This window comes from Vidua chalybeata, chromosome 5, assembly GCF_026979565.1.
Source record: "Vidua chalybeata isolate OUT-0048 chromosome 5, bVidCha1 merged haplotype, whole genome shotgun sequence".
Lineage (NCBI taxonomy): Eukaryota > Metazoa > Chordata > Aves > Passeriformes > Viduidae > Vidua > Vidua chalybeata.
The window spans coordinates 60,502,347-60,523,490 of NC_071534.1; the positions used below are offsets into that span (position 1 = coordinate 60,502,347).

A 21,144-nucleotide genomic window follows, 5' to 3' on the forward strand; every position below is an offset into this window, starting at 1 on the left:
GCTTACCTTCTGCTGCTGCTATTTCCATTTCAGATGTGCTGCGGCTGTGCCTGGGGAATACCCTCGAGGAAAGCTTTGTCACAGGGAAGCAAATGAGGCTCCCCGGGGCAGCCCACCGCAGTGCTGCAGCTGGCCCGCAGCAACCCACGCCCGGCACCCTGGCTCAGGGGCACTGCCGAGGCACAAGACAGGGCTCAGAAATTCTGTGTCCCATTTTAATAAGGTCAAAAGATACAGATGGAAAATGGCTCCTGATTTTCCTGGTCCAATAGCACAAAGTAGGTCTCCTACTGCATAAATAGTGACATGTATAAATAACAGTCACCAGGTCTCTCAGGGTAGGGTTTACAGTGAGGCTGTTAAACAGCAACTATCAAAAGGGGACACAGCAATTAATTTGAAACCCATATGCTATTTATTTTAATTCTGTTAAAAACTTGCAGAAAATCTTGATTGTACTCTGAAACTTTTGTTTTTCCACTCACAAAAATCAGAGCAGTACCTCAGTCAAAAATCTTTAATTAAATGAAATTAAAAAAAAAAAAAAATAGGTCTGGACAGTATTTCACAGCTATTTCCTTTTTAAAGCTGGTCATGGTACAGTATTATGCTGATGATCATAATGTACACTCTTATTTTTGTTTCAGCTGCATGCTAGCAATATCTAAAAACCACTTTAAACCTCAATGCTGCTTCAGTAAGTGCTGCAGCAAGAACAAAGTTTCTTCTGTGTACTGAAACTGTGTTGGTATTGGGAGGGGGGGGGTGTGTAACACTTAGACAGGATTCCAAAATATGCCCTGATCATGGAACTCAGTAATTCTGGTCTAAAATTCTTATTACCTGCATGAGAAATGTCAGAGTTTTATATAAACCCTTTTATATAAAGGGTTTTAGCAATATCACACAATGAATCCCAGAAGATGGTAAATAAATAAATAAAAACTAAGCAAGCCAGGTAAAATTAAATTGTAGTAGGAATATTTTCAGTGGTAATTACAGGAGTCTGTCATTGCTGAACTTAGAGTAATAGAGGCAAATGTCAAGAAATTCACCAGTCACATGGCACTTAATGAATATGAATGGAACATATTATACAGACACTGATCAGGTCTTTCTGACTCATTTAAAATAAGATTCGTTTCAGGTTTAAATCAGAAATTCAATTATTTTGTAGTATAGAAAGGATACTGTGTATCTTACTCAGATCTAATGTCTACAATGCCTTTTGTTTCCAAAATTAGAATTTTGAGACTCCATGGAGGTTGCTATCTTTTAGTTTGTTACTTATAATCTAAGTGGTTAAATTGTAGCTGAAGATCAGCCAGAAAACTTGATACAGTATTTTTATCCTCTTCAGAAACAAAAGTGACTAAATACTGAAATGTTTTGAGGATAAGACTATACAAAAGTATGTGATCCTGATATTCCTGAACGTTTCATTTAACTATTTTCAACCAGCATGAAACGTTTTGACATTTGTGGAAAGACACATTGTATTTCAGTTTGTCAGATCAAAGACAAATGTTTCACTTGGACTTAGTTTTTATGTGTACCCTTGAGCTGTTCAACAGCTTCCTGGCATTTATACTCCATGCTCCAGTTCTTTCATGTGCTCAGTCCCTAACCCAAGTTGTGCTGACTTCAATGGTAAAGACATTTCTGCATCTGTAAGTATAACAGTGCATTGTTTTTGTCAGAAAGCAGAAAAACATTGCCAAAATTGTTTCCTGTGGAAAATGTAACTTTTACAGAAACAGCATTTTCCATTGAAACACCACATTTTTAGAAAACTTCCAACTAACTGCACTTAAAGTATATTTCAGGATTGTTATTATGAAATCTATAAATGCTAACATCTATTTTTTATCCTGAATAATTACAAAAACTTTTCAAACACCCAGTATAGATAAAATTAATTAAGCTTTCATGTATAGGATATACTTACCATAATTTAGTTATAATTTTAGTATGACATTATTAATTATACAACAACATAAAGTGTTATGGTGCATTGTGGTTCTTTTGCATTACTCCAAATAGTGAAAGTCCATGAGTCTGCAGATTATTGCAAAGGGAGAAGAAAACAGTGACAAAGTGAGCAATCATTGTAATGTAGTCACACGAAATTACAAGAATACACAAGGTCTTGGTTTGCTGGACAAAGGAGGTATTAAAACTGTTGGAGGTGATGCCCTTACTCAGAGCTGTAGGGTTCTTACACCCTTCCCTCCCACCCCAGTTCTTTGATTTCTTTCTGGAACATACTTTTATGTAGATGTGTGCTGGGTTTTGAACACAGCTCCAAGCCACAGAGACACTGAAGCCAAACAGCTTTGATGTGAGCCTGTGCTCCATCTCAGCTTGAGGGAAACCGCTGAAGGTTGGTAGACTGGGATGTGTGGCAGTCCCACCCATTGACTGGGCAGCACCATGGTATATAGGCCAGGAAGCACATTTTCCAATTTACACCATGTTTACCTTGTGGGAACATGAGAAGCCACCTTGGAACAGAAAAAAGTGTCTGTCTTCATTCCCTGCTGCAGCTGGAGTAGTGCATGGCAAGGCAAAATGAGATTACAGCAGAGAAGCTGTAGGTGATTTACTTGCTTTTCTTCAAGGACCATACTTGTATGGATTGTTAAAACTAGAATTTTCTTCTACAGATTTGGGTTGAAACTTCCTGTTCTATCTATAGGGTGAGTAATTCACGCTGTGTGTCTGTTTTTCCGCCCGCTCCTACAGCTACACAAACAGGCACTCATGCACACATGCTGCATTGGTCAGATGTCTGGGGTTAACCCAGATAGTGTGAGCCTCAGATCAAAAGTCTGAGTTAAAATGCTATTTTTGCTGCTGAGACTTGAGGTATCTGTTCATAGCACAGACATGAGACAACCTCATGCACCATTTGCAGGGCTGTGGGAGATAAAACTGGTGCTGTTTGGTTTGCAGCCCTCCCAGGTACAGGTACACATGCACAGGCAGATGATGCCTGGCACAGTTCTCCACGCTATTCCTAATTTCTTTGTTTAATATGTATCTTTGTTCTGGCTAGTGACACATGCCTAGTTTGGGCACTTTTTTGTCTTCTGAGACTGTATAACCTTCTTATCAGTTAAACCAAATGAAAGGGCACTTGCTGGTTTACAACACTTTGTTACAGTTGAGTTGCAGATTGCGAATGAAGCCAGACTAACAACTGGGTCCTTTCCATGTCAGGCAATAACAATGCAGATTCATCATGATATTTCTTTTCCTCCTCTATAACTTGGTGTGTGAATAAATGAAGAAAACTATATAACGTTCAAGACTTCATTAATTGGTTGTGTAATCTCAAGTATCACTTTTCTGAAGTTACCTGCCATCTGGCACTGGGAGCAGGTTTGCCAGGACAACTGCTGAGCAAACAGCAATCTTCCTAAGCAGATGGAAATCCAGCAAGGTGGCATAGAAAAACTGTCTGATGATCCAAGCCCCAGCTATCCTTGTGGTCTCTGGTCTCTCTCTCTCTAATTTCTGTCTTTCCCTTTAAAGCTGCTTTTTGGTATTGTAGAAAAGGAGGTTTGGAAAAGGAGAAGGAAGAGTGGAATTAAAACAAGAAAGGCAGATAACCTTGTGGCTCTCCAGGGCCAATTGATTAGCTTATTATGGAAGGTGCAAAGGATATGGAGACGAGACTGAGCATTGACAGCTGATGTGTTTGTGTGGAGTGCTCACTAAAGGCTTCACTAAGCTGCAGCACAGAACTGATGCCCTTTCCCATCTCCTTCATGTGTCCTTATGTCTCTCTTCTCTATATTAGCTGATGAACATCAACAGCTAAAAAAAACAATCCTTTAATAAGATGCTGAAGTCTGCAGCAAGTTGTGTGAAAATGCTAAGTCTGTCAATTTTCCAGCCTACCCCTCTGCCAGAGATGGCTGTGTCTGTAGCAGATGCAGGAGGAGGAAATGTGTGTCCATGCATCAGCAGCTACAGTTCAGGTTCCTGTGCTGTACCTCAAAACTTGCCTCCACCAGGAAGATGGTGAGTTGGTGGGCAATGAATTGGGCTGAGGGTGGTAGTGTGCCATTGTACTAATTCTGGTGTGGAACTGGTACTCTTTGGCAGTCTTCTAAAACAGTAATATCTTACACCAACACAGGAAGACCTACAAGATTTTTGTAGGTTTCTTTTGGTAACAAAGCCAGATTAATGGAATGATCAGAGAAGAAAACACACCGATTTTCTATGGACTTATATTGCAGCTGAGTGAGTTCCCTGAGCCGGTTCGACAGGGGCTGTGTTGCTGGGACTGCGAGCGCCACACGCTCCCGGGGCAGGGCATGAGCAGTCGAGAACGGGCGATTGGGCAGGAGTGACTTAGCTGGGTTATGCTTCTCAGCTTGGACCTTTATCTGCCTGTGTGACAAACTTTTACTGCATCAACAGCATCACTCAAGGCCGTGTAGATCTTCATCAATAAAACTACATTTTAAACGACTTCACTTGTGTATGTATAAGGCTATACATACACACACCTCCACAATTGCTTTACTTTTCTTAAGCAGAAGTTATAAATGTCATCAGGACGCCAAACATGAAGGAGTTTAACTTTTCTATATAACATTAAGAATGAAATAGCACATTGCCGAATGCTCCAACACCACGTAAGGCAGAGATTTTAGGCTATGTTTAAAATAGGAAGGCGCGGGGTGTCTGAGCCCTCTCGCTGCGGTGCCGAGGGGTGCGGGACCCTCTCCCGGCCCGGAGCCCGCAGACACCTGCCGGCGGCACTTCCATGAATCAGCTTGGCCTGCGGACATTTTTATTAATTAGATCTGTCTGTCTATCTATCTGCACACACATACATATATGTACACACAAACACACATAAATATATATACTTCATAAAGAGTATACACTTACATATATATATATATATAGCTGAAAAATTAATATAAACACACATATATATATATATACCCTTAATATACATACATACAAATACGCGAGGAGCGGTCCCCGGCCGGGTGTCCGCGCCCGTCCCCTGTCCCTCCCCGCCATCTTCCCGCTGCCCGGCGTCCACCGCCGCCGCGCCCCGGCACCGCCGCGGCAGCGACCCCTCGGCACTTCCCACGGCTGCGGGCTTCCCACCCGGGGCGGGACCCTTCTGATCCGGGCGTTTCAGTAGGATGCTGCGTGAGCCCCCAGCTCCGGGACGCGGCGCTGTCGCGACTCCATGTCCCGACATGCCGCTGCCTCCCGGCGCGGCGCCGCGGGCACCCACCGCCGCCCATTGTGCTCCAGCCAGGGGAAACCGCGCTCCGCTCCGCTCAGCCTCCCCCCCGCGCGCCAAGTGGTCCCTTCCAGCGCTCCATGAGGCGCCCTTCGGGCGGTCCCATCCATGGGAAACGGGGGGGGGGCGGGCAGGGGAGAGGGCGAGGCGTGGAGCCCAGCGAGCGCTCCCTCGAAACCCGGCCGGACAGTGATTGGCGTGCCCGTCCGCCAATAGGGTGAGGCGGCGGTCGGGAGAGCCAATGGGCGCAGAGCGCTGTCGGGTCGGGGCGGGGCACAGGGGAAAGGGCGGGGCCGGGCGGGCGCCGCGCGTGCGCGGGGCGGGAGGGGGCGGGGCCGTGTCGTGTCCGTGTCGGCTGCTCCGGGGAGGGTCGGGCGGAGGGAGGAGAGGATGGAGCGGGCGGCCGGGCGGCCGTGAGCGGGGCGGGAGCGGAGCCAGAGCGGGGCCAGCAGGCCGCGGGCAGGCCCGGGCGGGGGAGAGGCGAGGCAGGGAGGGGAAGGAAGGCAGCCGGTCGTGCGGCGGAGGGGGCTCCGGGCGGAGAGCGGGCGGGCGGCCGGGGCTCCCGCTCCGCAGGGCGGCCGGCGGGGCAGGATGAGCCAGGAGGAGATCCTGAGGAAATTCATTAAGCGCGTCCAGGCCATGAAGGACACGGACCACAATGGAGAGGACAACTTCGCCAGCGACTTCATGGTGAGGGGCGGCGGCGCGGGCGGGGCTCCTGCCGCCCCCGGGGCGGGGGGGGTGACCCGCAGCCCCTTCCCCATCCCCCCGCCAGCGCGGGGGTGTCGGGGCGGGCGGGTGTCGCATCCCTGGGGGTGACCTGCTATTGTGTGCCCCGGGGCTCGGCCGGCTCCCTGTGCCCACCACCGCTTCGCAGCTCGGCGGGGGGAGGGAGCGTGTCCGCCTGGATTCAGCCTCCTTCCTGCCCTCCAGCCCCGAGAGGTTTGTCACCGCGGCCCCGGCCCTTCCCCGCTCCTGGGGAGGCGGTGGTCATCGGCTCTTGCAAAATTAACCGGGAGGCTCCTCGTCCACCCGTCGCGCTGCTTCCCTGAGCACATAAAGGGGACAGAGGCGAGGCAGGGGGGCTGCGAGCGCTTCCTCGCCCTGGCAGCCCCTTTTCTGCAGGGTTGCCGTCTATGATGTCAGCTGGGGATAATCGGACACTCCTTCCCTCCTTCCACTTTTATCTGCCCCTGTAGCTGCCTGCTTGAGATTTCTCTTCTTTCCGAGGAGATGTGTTAAACGTATTGATAGTCCTTGGAGGAATATTCATCTTCCCTTCGCTAACGTCTCCCATCCCCCATCGCAGCCCTGCCTGTATCCCTCGTCCTTTCTTCCTTCCAGATCAGTTCGTCAGCCTTTGGTTAACGTGTGCGCTCGGGGAAAAATTTCTGTTGGAGAATTAGTGCTTTTCCTGGTTTATTTTAGCTGTTTAATCGGGCTGTTACAATATCTCGGGAGTTTTATCTTTTGAATTGGTCGTCGGAGCTGTGAACAATAATTTTGATTGGGCAGATGTTGCTGGCACTTTTCAATATCATTTAAATGCTTAATATCAAAATGCAGTTTGACCCACAGAAGAGCTGAAGGAGAGCGGGTTAGTGCCCTCCCTATCTGTCTTTGTAGCTCGTTTTGTGATGCGTGGCTCTTTGGGATTAAAAGCACATCGTTAGCCCTTTAAGCTGTCAGTCTGTGCTCGTGGTCTGGGAACAAACAAAAAAAAAATCTCAAGTGTCGCATCGGAGATTGTCCGAAATGTGGGGAGGAGGCCGCGGATGTTGCGCAAGGCGGAGGGGCGTTGGGAGCGCTGGCAGGTCCAGGGCTGGAAGAGGAAGTGGACTTTGGGAAGTAACGAGTTCATCCAGGGTGGGGAGGGAGCCCGTGGGAAACCGGCCACGCTCTTTGGGCAGGATTTTGCAAATGCTAAAAGTATGCTGCTGAAACATCTGAGCGTGTGGGAAAGGAAGAGAGAAAAGTGTGAAATGAAGAACGGCATTGGAGCGATAGGACCCTTTTAAATCTTCATGTGAGAGCTTAAAGGTTACAGAATTTGACAGAAGCTTTTCATTAAGTCGTAGTTTTAGTAATATAATTGCTATTTAACACAAATTGACATCTTGCCTTGTACTGATGAGCCTGTCTTGTTCATGTAAATTATATATACTTTACAGAAAGGCTGGCCTAGACTGCTGCAAAATGAGGGACATTTTTAATAATCTTTATGTTAAGTACTTTGTTCTAAATCGCCTAATCCATCTCTACCATTTCATATCTGATAATTATCCTGATGTTTTAGCTTTGTTGCAGTCAAATGATATATAATAGATATTTTTATCATCCTTTCTTTGAAGCAGTGGCACTTCTGTATGGAAAAATAGCTTTTGGTTCAATTTCTCTATTTGACAGCATGTTGTTTTTGTAGCTTTCAACATTATAGACAATGAGTTTTCCCATTGCTTTCCTGTAGCTGCAAGAAAAGAGAATATGGGTAAAAATGGGAAAATAGGATTATAGGAACTAATGGGCAAGACATTTCAGGAGAAAGATGTATTACCTGAAAGAGTGTTAAATATTTTGGGGAGAATTGTGTTGAAAATTTCTTTTGTCCTTTAACACTTTGTATTTCAAACTTTCGTGTTTGATTTTTGAATCGGAAATTAAAGGAAAACCAGGAAATTAGGAAATTGTCAGTTCTAATATTCACCTTTATGTAATAAAGCAGACATAGATGAGTGTGATGACAATAGTCATAACTGCAGATTTTAAAGCTTTTTTTTCCACTATGAATGTATTGGAGTATTTTGGGATTTTTTAGGGTCTGTCTTAATAGAGCCATGCTTATGTCCTCTTTGAAATGATTGAAAAGGAAGAAGGAAAGAGAGGTAAAGGGGATACAAGTTTCAGTATTCTGTTCAGTTAAAGAATGAGTAGGTATTTTTTGAGGGGTGAGAAGGGAGGAAGTTGTGTTATCTCATTTAAGTGTAGAATGTTCTGTGGCTGTTAAATAGTGGCAAGTTTGTGGAATAGGAATTGCTGTTACTCATCTCTTCATTTCCAAGTCAAAATGGAATCTAAAATATGAATGGAATAGTGGGTGAATGCAAATGAAAACAATTCTTTAGGTCTTTATTGCCTTTGAATGTGTTGAGTAATAGGCTTAGAGAGTTGTATATAGGCCTGAGTGAATGAACTAAAGTGCTGGGTGCCAAGGAGTGCTGGAGGAGAGGGTAGAGAAGCTAGAGGTGTGCACAGGTAGGCTGATAAGCCTGGCTGATTGCTATTGAAAGTCCAGAGTGTAGATTACTAAGACTGCAATTTAATAATGCCATTGACATACCTGGAAACAACTTCCGCTTGGAAGGTGGAAAGTTGATTATTACCCACTCCACCAGTGCCTCCCCACCTCCCCCTGGGAGCAAGATAAACTCTATGATCTGGGCACCAGTAGCACATTTGTTACTGGAAATCAAATGCATTTAATTAATTTGCACTAGGAAGTAAGCAGGACTTGGTAGTAGATCACTTCAGTACTCTGGGTGTGCACAGTTAGGATTAAATGAAGTGGATAGTTTGAAAACAGGACAGACATGTCTGTAAGCCTTGCCAGTAATCATGTATATGTGGATATGGGGCAAGTAGGCTTTTTCCTAAAATAATATAGGTGAGGACTTTGCTACCATGGTTGCAGTACATCCAGGAGTATATTTTTTTCCTGTGTTTTTGCTGACATTGCTATTCGGGTAGAAGGAAATAAGTATCGATTGTTTCCTCTTGGTGTTTCATGCTGTATGAATACAACCAGCATGGTCTAGGTCCTAATTTTTTTGTAATGAACATGTGCATTACATGAAACAAGGGTTGGAAGTCAAAATTCCATATGGAAGAACAGAAAACAGCTATTCTAGAATTTAGAAAGACCTTGATAAATATTATTTGCTGATTTCTTTTTAAATTTTAATTTACCCACAATTAACACATTTTTATTTTCTTATGTTATAGTAATGAGAAAAGCATTCTGACACTCATTTCTCTTGTTTGATGTAATTGCCGTTGTTATAGGAGAACTGAAATATGAATAGTGTGAACCTTTACCTTCAAAAATCAGATGTTTCAATTGTTTTGTGGTATATGACAGTCTTGCTTCATCTTTTGAGTTATGTATCTGGCTAATCTGTTGTCATGGAATACCATGTATGGCTGAGAATGGGTTTTTTTGTGATAAATACTGTGTAGGGGACCCTCAGCTGCTGTTTGGAGGTAGTGGTGTGAAAATGGTCTAGTCTTAGATCATCAGTCTAAATAATAATAACAACTTTTTTTGACAACTTCATTACACCTAGTCAAAGATTTGTGTACTTTCATTCAAGAGGGCACAGGTAACTAACTCAACTGAATATTGTGTGTCTGTGTTCTGTTCAATCTAAGATGAAACTTTTAGGTTAGGAAACAGTAAAGTTCTCAAGTTGCTGTTTTCTGAAGTATGAAAGAGAATTTGAATGGTTTGAAACAGGTAAAAAACTAGTTTCTATGCTTTTTATATCTAGTTGGTTTTGGTGTTGACATTTTTTATATTTAAGCGCTTCTAACTGATTGTTTTGTGAAAATGCTTTTTAAAAAATGGGAGATGGAATGTGCTTGACTTGTAAGGATAAAATGTAGCTGGTCATAGGAAGTGCTACGCCAGATGTTATAAAAATTGCTTTGTGAATTTTTTGAGGCTTTTGTCTTTGTTTTGTTTTTTGGTCATTTTTCTTAGGAAAAGGCACAATTTCTAAAGTGCCTAAAGGCTGCTTAAAATGAATGAACAGTCTACACTATACTAAATCATTGATTAAAACTACTATGATACATAGTGAAAGTCCACATACTGATGCCAGTCATGACACAGATTTTGTTCTGGTTCTGAAGCAGCATTAGGGATACCAGAAGTACCTATTCAACTGTAGCAATTCAGAAATGCCCCTCTTAAAGCTTGTTTGTGTATTAGTGTGCATTTGCAGAAGCCTTTCTGATTCAAATACTATTAGTGCACCTCTTGAGTATCTGTGAAGATATCTTTCAAATTTATAAGGCAGGCATATAATAGAGACTTATAAAGCATTTATTTTCTTTTTCACTATCTCTGCTTTTTTTTTTTTTAAGATCCCACGGTATAGACATTTGTGGAAGTGATGTTTTCTAGTATCTATTTAATGAGTTTGGGGCTTGTAATATATTGTTAGAAACAGTAATGCTTTGTCATATGTGTTATAAAATGCATGCTGTCTTTTTCAAGAGATATTTGTATCTGTAAAGGTTAAACTGGGAAAAATGCTTTGGTAGAATCAACTAGATGGTAAACTGTTTCTTGAAACTTCAAATCCCAGATTTAATTGGTGTAAGCAGAGGTTTACATGGAATTCTTGTAAACTGGGTCTTTTGAAAAAACTATTTGGAGCACTTATTTTCCCTAGAGTGTGACAGAAGGAGTAATTGCCCTGGAGAAAATGACCCATAGGTGTGTTGTACAGCTGATCAGTCATAAGGAGCTCTGCTCTTAGCAATGAGTTAATAGGTCATAGGCAACTGTCACTTTAGATATGCCTTGTGCATTTTTATCATTTCAGGGTTAAATAATGGATCTGTTAGTAGTCACCTTTCATATTATGCTTAAATTTGCTTGTAAATGTATTTTTAAAGTTTTGTTTCCATTTACTATATTGTAGCTAGATGCTGTTAATTTGTCTGTGGGGGCACACCCAGCACATGACTTCATTGTGTGTGGTTGTAGTCATCGAGGCCATTCATAAAGCTTCTTTTACATGGATCAAATCTGGTTGGAGCAATGTGACTGAATAGTCACTTCAGTAAGCCCAAACTTTAGAGGCTTCTGAAATTTTGTGAAATACTGTTCATTCAGTGTTATATGAAAATACAGTTTTGCATGAACAATCATTCAGTTTAAATATTCCACTTCTTTGTCCCCTTCTGAGGAAATGAGTGCTGTTTCTGTTGCTTCAAAGATGCCATTCTGAATTTTCATAGAGGTGGTTGAATACAGCCACAAAGCTGCTGTAGTGACCCTGGGGTATAAGAACTTGCAAACTCTGCCTAAAATTGCTGTTCTTTCAGCACATGAAACTAAACCAAGTCAGTTAGGCAATGCTCTGGGTTGTGTCAAATAGCTTGTGTGGTAATAAGTTCTGTTTGCTCATTTTTGAAAGACAGCAATGTATAAGTCTACTGTTCTCATGGAATAAAGGGTTGTGTATGGATTTTGCAGAATATTAAAGAATTGTTCAGGAGGAGCAAATGGTAATGTTGACCTTGCACCTCATGGCATACTACATGCACTCCAAATAATTTAAATAGCATGTCAAATACATACTTTGTTTTTATTCTTACCTCAATTCTACAGCATCTTTTGCTGTATTTAGTTATATATGTATATAGATAGATACATATCAGTAGATACCTATATATGGATATGTGTCATGTAACCATAATTCATCAACCTTAGACCCTAATCTAAAGTTCTGTAGCTCCATGTACATGCTTATGTGTTTGTAATAAGCATGATTGTAAGTCTGTGTAGTACTCTGCATATGTATCACTGATCTATAGTATGAATTTCTTGGTTTGGATTGTATGTAATTTACTTTAAAATTGAAGTAGGTTCAGGTTCTTTTTCCTTGATGCTGTTATAGCTAAATATAAGTTATCAGCTCTGTGAGCAGGGGAAGGGTAAGCAGATATTCAGATTATCTAATGTGTATACATTTGTTATCATGAGTGCAGCAAAAGTCTGAGGCTTCTATATTAATCTCTTAAAGACATTGGTTTATAATAAACAGAAATTATGTTCTGTCTTCTTCACTGTTACTATTTAAGATTTGTGGATTTTCCATTGTGTACTGTTACAGTTTGACTATAGTATGCTTAGTACAAAGGACTTTTTGGCATAGTAAAATATGGAAAAAAATTTTGGAAAATAGTAATGCATTTCTTAGTGTTGGGAAAACATGAGACTGTTGGAGTACCTTGGGTATGCATTTCTAGAACTGAAATCAGATGGTAGATGATGATTTTTTCTTGGTCTTATATAACAGCCTTCAGTTAGGAAGAGGCATCAATGTTAAAGGTCAGATAAGGAACTGAGTAAAGCACAAGTGAATTAGGTAGAGCAGGAGCTCTTTGTGCCACTAGGAAGTGCAGTGTTTGCATCCTGGTGTTTTCCTCAGCCTGCTGTATTCCACAATTGCTATGGTTATGCCAGCACAGGCTTGGATAACTCAGCTGTGTTTGCCCTAAATGAAGGATGGACCTGCATTTCTATTTCTTTTAACTAGCACATGAATGTTGCAGAGAAAATAAGCTCTTTGTTTTCCTGCTTCATCTGACAAAAAAACTTGCTGATATAAACTTACGTCGTGAATTATTTGTTCAAATTTGAGCAATCAGAATGTATTTATGAAAGGGGAGCACTCTAGTATAGCTGTGGAGTTCTGGATCTGGAACCTGGAGTACAGAGAGCAGTTGTATTGTTGGAGCTGTGTCTGGGGTCCCTCTGCATCTTCAAGAAACCAGATTGTGTTCAGACCCAATATTGATGAGACAATATGAGTGTGAAGCCAGGAGCTTTACTAGGGAAGCTGAGAGTGCAGCGAGGTAAGGAAAGTGTTGTAAGAGCAGAAGAGCACAGTCAGGACTGGCAGACTTTAGGACTGTCATTCTGGGTTGGAAACTTGTTTTAAAGTCTCTAAATACTGGTGTCAGGATGCTTCAGTCACTGAAGTTTGCATAGGAAGGTTAGTGCTTGTGTCCCTGAGGGCCTTATTCTAGCTACTGTTTTGTCATCAGCTTTAGAATGAAAAAAAAATTCTTACACAGCTAAAAAGATCAAGTAGAGAAAAATGTTTCCCAAAAGGTACCAGATAAATAGAGGTATAAATGGATGACCTAGTTTAGTTGACCTAATTTTTGCTCCTATCTGTCCTCCTACAAGCCAATACTTTTAATTTCTTTAAAAGGCAATTTTATTGGTGTTAATTTATGGGACGACTTCAAGGCAGTATTGTCCTAATGGAAATGTCTTGTGAAAGTAAAACCTAGAAGAATTAAATTATCAGCTCTAAAAAGCAGCAAGGCAGTTACTTCAATGGGGGAATGTATCTGGCTACTGCAAGATGACTGAAGCTATGAATGATGTTGCCTCATGGGCTACACATGTCATTAGGAACAAAGCAAATAAAGAAATATGTTTCATTCATTCAGATTTCTGTAAGGAAGCATCAATAATTTTGAAGGAAATCCTACCATAATGCTTCTGACAGTTAGGGAGCTCAGAAGTAAAATTAATATAGAAAACTTAGTTCTGCAGGAAGAATTGAATTGCCCAGTGTTAGGAATGGGCCAAGGGCAACTACATGAGTAGACTGGAAGTTTTAAGTGCTGTATGGATTGGTTGGATTGTGCTATTTTTAATTTGCTGTGATTTGGAGAAATCTTAACACAGTTGTTAAGGGTATCCATATAACTTGTGTTCCTTCCTTTTTGGCAGAAGGGCTATATGCTTCATGTTTTACATGTTGGAGAGCAGGCCTTGATTCCTAAACATTATTGAAATTTATTAGTTTTAATTGCCTGATCTTTGCTATGATTTTTGGTGTCTAAAGTTATGGGTTGGAAAGCATCAGCCTCTAAGGGAAAGTTAGCTTAGTTAAAACCATATTGCTTTAAATAATGTATGTGCTACTTTAATCTCTTTAATTTAGTTATGACACTGAACTTGTCATTTTAAAACAAACTTTTTTACATTAACTTCCTTTTTATGTAGTCTCGTAAGGTGTAGCTGGGTTTGTTTTTCTAAGGTCAGAGTACAGCGGTGTCCTCTTAAACAATTTTACATCTTGCTGCATTTGTCCTGCTGTCTTGTCATTCTTGCTGCCTGTGTGGATGACATCTGCTTTTTGTTTTTCTTCTAAAACACACACAGATGTTTTCTACTCTTTGTGATTACTAGAAGAACAGCTTCTATGTGGATCAGTGGCAGAAAGGGGTTTTTAGGGGTCTGGAGAGGTAAATGACCATCTTTCAGCTGTGCAGCTGGCAAGACTTGTTCCTCTGGGCAGCTCATACAACCAAAGAGAGGCTTGAAAGGAATGTGGTCATGAGTGATGTCTTATGTTCCTGCTTTTATGGAGGTTGGTCAGTCAGCACCTCTGCTGTTATTGCCATCCTTGCTATCTTTCTTATTTGCTTTGGGGTCAATATTGTGGATGAGAAATTAATTTCTTGTGCTGAGCTAGACTAGTTCTAGGTTCTGGTTCATGCACATTTTTCTTGGACTTACTGGCATGATTTCCAGCTATTTGTCATAATTGAGAGTCTCAGGTTCCAGAATTTTCGCATAGTTTTTCCACTGTTGATTACATTTTTAAATACATTTTGTCTTCCATTATGAAAGTATGGCATTATTTTTATTCTCCTGGTAGTTCTTGGAGGACACAGCTATCTTTGAACAACTTGGTTCCAAACTGAAAGGATGTTTCATGGGTTTCCTGTCCAAGTGTTCAGAGGACTTGTCAGTGTAGATTATGCATCCTGTTTAAATGACTGATTGCTGTGGGAACTGCACTGCTCTTGAGAAGCCTGAATAGTGTTCTACTCTGTCCTAAATGTTTCACTTCTTATTTGATTATGTTTGACTCTGTAATGCACAACCCTGTGATGGAACAGTGTCTTTTTTTCCTCAAGTGTCTGGGTAGCACGTGTGGTATTTGGGTATAGCTTCCTACTTAGACAAATGTTCTTATTGGATTAGTTGTCTAGTTGTTTCACTGCACAAAACTGAGAGATCAATTAATATAAAAAGCAGAACAGACAGAAAAACAAGTGATAGGAGTAGTGCACTGCTCTTAGACTGTGGGTAGGTTGGGTTGGAAGCTGATGATTGGCTGCTCTGTGAGTGAGTAAAATTAATCATGGAGATGTCTCAGTGGTACATGTATTATGTCCTGCATATTTGCAGTGCACAGCTCTTTTTAAACTATTTTTACACATGTAAAAATAAGTTTTAATTCTTCTATATTTTTCTACTTGAATCTTTACCTTCATGCATGGGAAGCAGGATTACAACTGGAATGCTTTTGTTATTACTTACTCCCTCATGTATATTCTGATTATTTTAGCCAATAGGTAATTGCTAATTGAAATGAATACAGTTGTCCAGTAGGAATACTCAGGGGAAACATTTAGCTCAAAATAAAGCTGGAAAATGAAACACTGTTCTGGAGGGAAGGGCATATGTAGGTTAGTTGAATTGCTTCAAGAAACTGAGAATTCCTGCAGAGTTGAATTAATTATAAATTGTCTATAGGGCAGCGCCCCTATTGCACAAACTGCTAAAGGAAGGAAATAATCTCTTAGATACTGTGAATGTCCCCAGATAGCTCTAAGTATTCAACAGTTACTTCTAAGATTTCAAGTTTAGTAGTTGAGGTGGTTACACAAAACTGTGTGGATTTTTATTATGACCCTATTAGACTGTATAGTCAATTTTAACTCATTTTCTTTGAGGTTTCGTAAACAGAACTATGATGTTAATGGACATATAGGGAACTGTATGTAAATGTTAATGGAGAAAAATGACTGGTTTTAGGCAGGTAGAAAGGACTTGAAAAGTACTATAGGCACACACTGGAATTTACTTCAGTAAAGAAATATGGTGTTTTATGGATGTTTTATTTTTCTGTTATTTCTACTTCATGAAGAGTAGGCCCAGAAGGGAGAAATACATGTTGTTTCCTTTAATAGCTCTTTGCTACAGAATTGCATTAAGTGCTACACTGGCACTTAAAGCTAAAGCTTTGGACATCAGTCTGCTTTTCAAACTGAGTACTCTGAACTAAGTTGTTATTAAGCTGCAGGTAAACCTAAACCTTTTGTATTTTCCTTATAAACAGAAGAACTTTTCCAGAGGCTATTCTACAGAACTGCTATGGAAATTGCCCTGGTATCCTGTAGTAACAGTGCTACAGTTGCTTCTTCAACTGGTACCATCTATTTTCTTAATATTTTGACCAAGATGATGAAATGTGAGCTTTCATTTCTTTTCCCTTTTGTGGTGAAAATGCAGCTCCAAGTTGTCTGAGATGTCAACTTCCTATTTTTGTTGTTCTGAAAAGAGCAGGTGAAACTGGCAGAGAAGCCTAGTTGTCTTTTTTACAAATTACAGAAATCTTTAGCCTGTTGATAAATTATTTAAAATGAGAGACCAATAACACTAAAAAAAAGTGTGTATCCCAAAGTCAGCAAGCTGTTGCCATAAATCAGTGTGATTTCCTAAAGGGAAATAATATTTCTTTCTAAAATGCTAGCTAACTCCATAACTAATTCCAGTGTGGAATAGCCTGGACGTGAGCTTGCATTTGGTACCTTATACATGATCAAACACTATAGTACTTTTGGTGCAAAGCTATAGCAACATGTCTTTCTGGCATGGCAATTTAGAAAGCATTAGCCCTGTTTAAATTGGTGATCCTGTGAAAATGAAGCCAGCATCCTGTTTCTCCAGCCTTACAGCATACATAATGGGCTTCCCTTCCTGTATTCATAGAAAAAATATTCTCTGTCTGGTACAGTAAGACGATATGATCATCCAATGCAAGTACATGGATATAAAAATCTCGATGATGATGTCTTTAGTGCTTATGGAGAACGGTAACTTTCAGATGTATTAAGTGTATATGAGGTCAGGATATGTTTAGAAGTGAGAAAAGCAGCAACGAAGTAACAAGGGAATTCAGTGAAGGAATATAAATAGGTAAAGAACTTATTTCTAGAGACAGTATATTTCAAACTAAAAATGACCGTGATTTTTTTGCTAGGTAGAGGATTTTGTAGGGCATGTCAGGGAGGCACTGGAATTGGCTTCTGTAAATAAATGCAAAAATGAGTTTCTTCTATTCTTTGAGTGCCATGTGGTTTATTTTTTATTGGGCTGTTGTATTACTTACCACTTTAATACCCCCAGAACTTGATGCTGAAGTCAGAGGTTTCCCATATTGTATACTGATGGTGTAGATGAAATAGTTTGCATGCAACACCTGAATAAGATAAATGATAACAAAGCAGACAATATTTACTTATTATCTTGGGGTTTTTTTCCCCTCCTTCCCCTGCTAACAGGTTCTTTTTAGTGTGGTACTGGAATCTAGTGTTTATTTGTGACAGCTGAGAGGGTCACGCTGGAGAAGTTTCTGGAGAACTGTCTCCTGTGGGAGGGATCCCATGCTGGAGCAGGAGAAGGACTTGTCTCCCTGAGCAATGGCAGAAGAAAAACATGTAATGAACTGACTGTCACACCCATTCCCCATCTCCTTGCTCTGCTTGGGAGGAGGGCATAGAGCCTGGGAAGGAGGGAGGGTTGGAGGAAGGGTGTTTTAGTTTGTTTTGCTTGTTTTTAATATTTGTTTTACTTTTCATTATTTGTTGGTAATAAATTCAGTTAATATCCCCAAGTTGAATCTGTTTTGCCTGTGTTGGCTGTCAGTGAGTGATCTCTCTGTCCTTAACTCATGAGCTTTGCATTATATTATTCTGTCCCCTATCCATTTGCAGAGGAGAGGGGTAGAGTGGCTTTGGTGGGCACCTGGCACCAGCCAGGGTCAACCCACCACAGCAGCTTACCAACTTCATATGCCTGAGCTGCAGATCTGTTAGGATGGAGATCCCAACCCTCTCTCCTTCCTGTGGTTAGTAGGTAGGTTATTGTCATATTGTGTGAAAAGTTAAATACATAAAATCTTTTAATTTACCAGCTAGGCTTGAAAAACCCTTAAAATTCACAACACATCTTGCATAACTGAAGTTATCCGACTTGCTTCTGGAGGTTGTCTCAAAGGCCATGGGGGAAGGATTTTTATGGAAGACAAGACAGAAATGCTTGCTCATGTGAGCTTCCTCTTGTATTCATACTCTTGTCTTTGACTTGTCTTTAGCTTATTGGATCTAGCTTCTGGACATTATATAAACAAGATGTCCTTTAGGAATTCTGTATTTATGTCAGCTAGTTGTTGAATCATCCTAAGAAGTGTGTAGTTATCCACTGGGCACAGTACTTCTGTCAGATTTTATGCAAATTGCAACATGCATTTTTGAGCCATATCAACTCTGATCTGTCTTGAATGTTGTAATTCTGCTCCTCTCTTTATGTCGTGATTGCATTTTACTAAATTTTTTTTCATTTCGGTTTGTGCTACCTTATCCCTGGGCTGCTAAAATGATTTCCTTATTTTTTTGAAACCTTTGGTTTTTACTGGTTTTGGATGACAGAAGCTATTGCATTATGAGTGGAAAAAGCATCTCAATAAGTTTCATACACTTCTTCAACTTTGCCTCACTTCTAGACTAGAAGCTCTTCAGAACAAGCTTTAGCTACATACAGGTTGTCATGGATTTGATGAACTGAAGGTAAATGATTATCCATAGTATAGTTTGGTACCCTTTTAAGCTTGTGAGTATTGCATGATTAGTTGTTGGATTATAAGAAAGTATGTGTTGGGTTTTTGTCTTTTTTCTTAATTCAATGGTAAAAGTAGAACTGACTGGTCTATTTGGGTCTTGGTTTTAAATTCAGAGCAGAGTAGTTTAGCCACACATTTTATTGACCTTGTTATCGTCTTAAAGAGAAAGTTACGTTTATAAATGTTACCTGGCTCTGATAGTCACTGTTTTTTTAATGACTGTGGACAGTGAGATTTAACCTGGCTGGTTTAAATGGTCTTTGTAAGAATCTTCATGCAGTGTCCCTTATGAATTTTCCTGTTGTGGTTTGTTCATTTCACCAGGAATAATATTTCAGAGTTTGTATTGGACCTGGTAATATTGCTTATGGATCACTTTCCTCAAAAGAGCCACTGTAGTGTTGAGCTGTTGTCTAAGCTTCGTTATTTCAGAGATTCATGGAGACCAAAGCCTAATTTGAGTATTCAGAAATAAATTTTGAGTGCTGACAGCTACAAGGAATGCAGTCAGTATTCAGAGGGAATAGCAGTGAGGCTTGCACTGGGGCTTGGATGCAATCTTCTACTAAGTGATGTACTTCAGCATGCTCACATCCTGTGCTATTCACCATAATGCATCTATAAGAAGCACTGGCATCCTGATAAGACATTGTGATACTTCACTGCTCCTGTGAATTAATTTGCTTTGGCTGTAGAGTATGTGTTTCCGTATTTTGCATTTTAAAGCCAGGACTTAGCAATCCTGTATGTCTCATCCTATTACTTGTCATGCAGTTACTGTCTCTTTAGAACAAACGTGTATTCCTGTCTGGGTTTATTAGCATTAATAGCTGTTCTGGTTGCCCAGTGGAATACTGATGCACAATGCTAGAAACTGGGAATGAGAAGAAGGTAGCCTTTAAGGGAAGTCACAATGGAAGGATTAAAGAGGGCATTGCTTTAGAAAAATGCTATTGTTCTTTATTGTCAAACTGCAGCAGCAGATACAGAAGTTAAGATTGAATTTAACTGACGTGTTGAAAATTAATTGAGGTCTTTTAAAGGTATGGATTTGGTTTGGAATGCTGCCACTTCCATTAAGGGAAAATAAGATTGGGAAACTTTGAGTCCTGTTTAACTGTGCTTAAATAATTCTCCTAGTAGTAATTGTAAGGAGTTCTGATATTTGGGAAGGGTCCTTGTTTCTCCCCAGTCCAAATTTCATGCAATATCTATAGCCTATTTTCTGACTGCTATAGGCAGTCCTCAACATCTGCAGGAATTCACAAGTTTAGGTTTTTTCTGACTAAAGGCACATCTGTTTCTACACTGACAAGCAAGTCACATAGTTTTCATGGCTGTAAGCAGCAATGCTACTTGTTTCTTTTTAAGCTGTTTAGTGCTATGTAGCGTCATTTTTCCCAGTTGACTTTTTTTTTTTTTAAGTATATCCCACTTTGGTTTAGTATATGCTATCTTTGTGAAATTTTAAGTTCCATTCTTCATTATTTAACTTTTCCTGAGAGTGGCTTTGAGAGATCAGAGGAAATAACTTTGGTAATGCAACTTTCTTAATTTCCTGTATTTTATCTACTTATTTTGTCATTCTGAAGAGCTGTGACTAGCAGTTTCACAAATTTGGAGATTGGAGAAATGACACCTAATTACGCTTGTAAGTTCAGTAGTAAAATGCTGTAACGTGTATGTTTCTTGAGGGAGGTAAAACAACATTTTGGTGGAGAAGGCAGCAGAGAAGAGTAAAGGTTAGGAGGAAGCTGTTCAAAATGAGGAGTTTGTGGAGATTACATTGCATTTTAGTGACCTAAAGCAGGAAAGGTGTTCATGGCTTATTTGTGTGCAGGTTGGCAGCCTGCTGCTCTCTCCATGAGTAATGGATATTGAGCAATGTACTGAGTTGAAAGAGACAGTAAAAATGTGGAAGAAGTTCTGCATGTGCCAGGAGCTGTCACCAGCATTTTACATTCAAACAAGGCCTGACTCTGGTCTCTGCAGGCAGTGGGGCTTTTTGATGCCAATCCAGAGGCTGCTGCTCTTCCAGAGCATCCACTGACAGTGTCTCAGCAAGTCACATTGTTAATTCTGTGCCTTTGCTGAAATAGGTTCTGGCTTTCCAGAATTAGAATGTGAATGTGACCACAGGTCAGAATTTTTTATTTAATGTAGGTATAAGCCAGGAAAAGAGCAGCTTTCCTCTTCCTAGATGGGCGAGTGTGGGCTGCAGCCAGTGTCCCTAGCAAGTTCCTGTACAGACAGCATTTGCTCTGAGATGAGGAAGGAATGACAGTAAAGGAGATTGGTGGCTTAGGAAATAAGATTAAAGCAACAGAATTGGAGTAAAAAAGATTTAGAGGTGAAATA

At 40.7% G+C, this 21,144-nt stretch overlaps 1 protein-coding gene across 1 annotated transcript in view; it reads left to right on the forward strand.

Annotated features, from left to right (window-relative positions):
• The first annotated feature begins 5,772 nt into the window (after nucleotides 1-5,772).
• The window catches only part of PTPN12 (protein tyrosine phosphatase non-receptor type 12), a 69,170-nt gene continuing 53,798 nt past the window's right edge, over nucleotides 5,773-21,144 (forward strand). Inside the window, exon 1 of the mRNA XM_053943631.1 lies at nucleotides 5,773-5,971. Coding sequence (XP_053799606.1) covers nucleotides 5,873-5,971 — 99 coding nt within the window. The 5' untranslated portion in view covers nucleotides 5,773-5,872. The remainder of the gene's footprint in view (nucleotides 5,972-21,144) is intronic.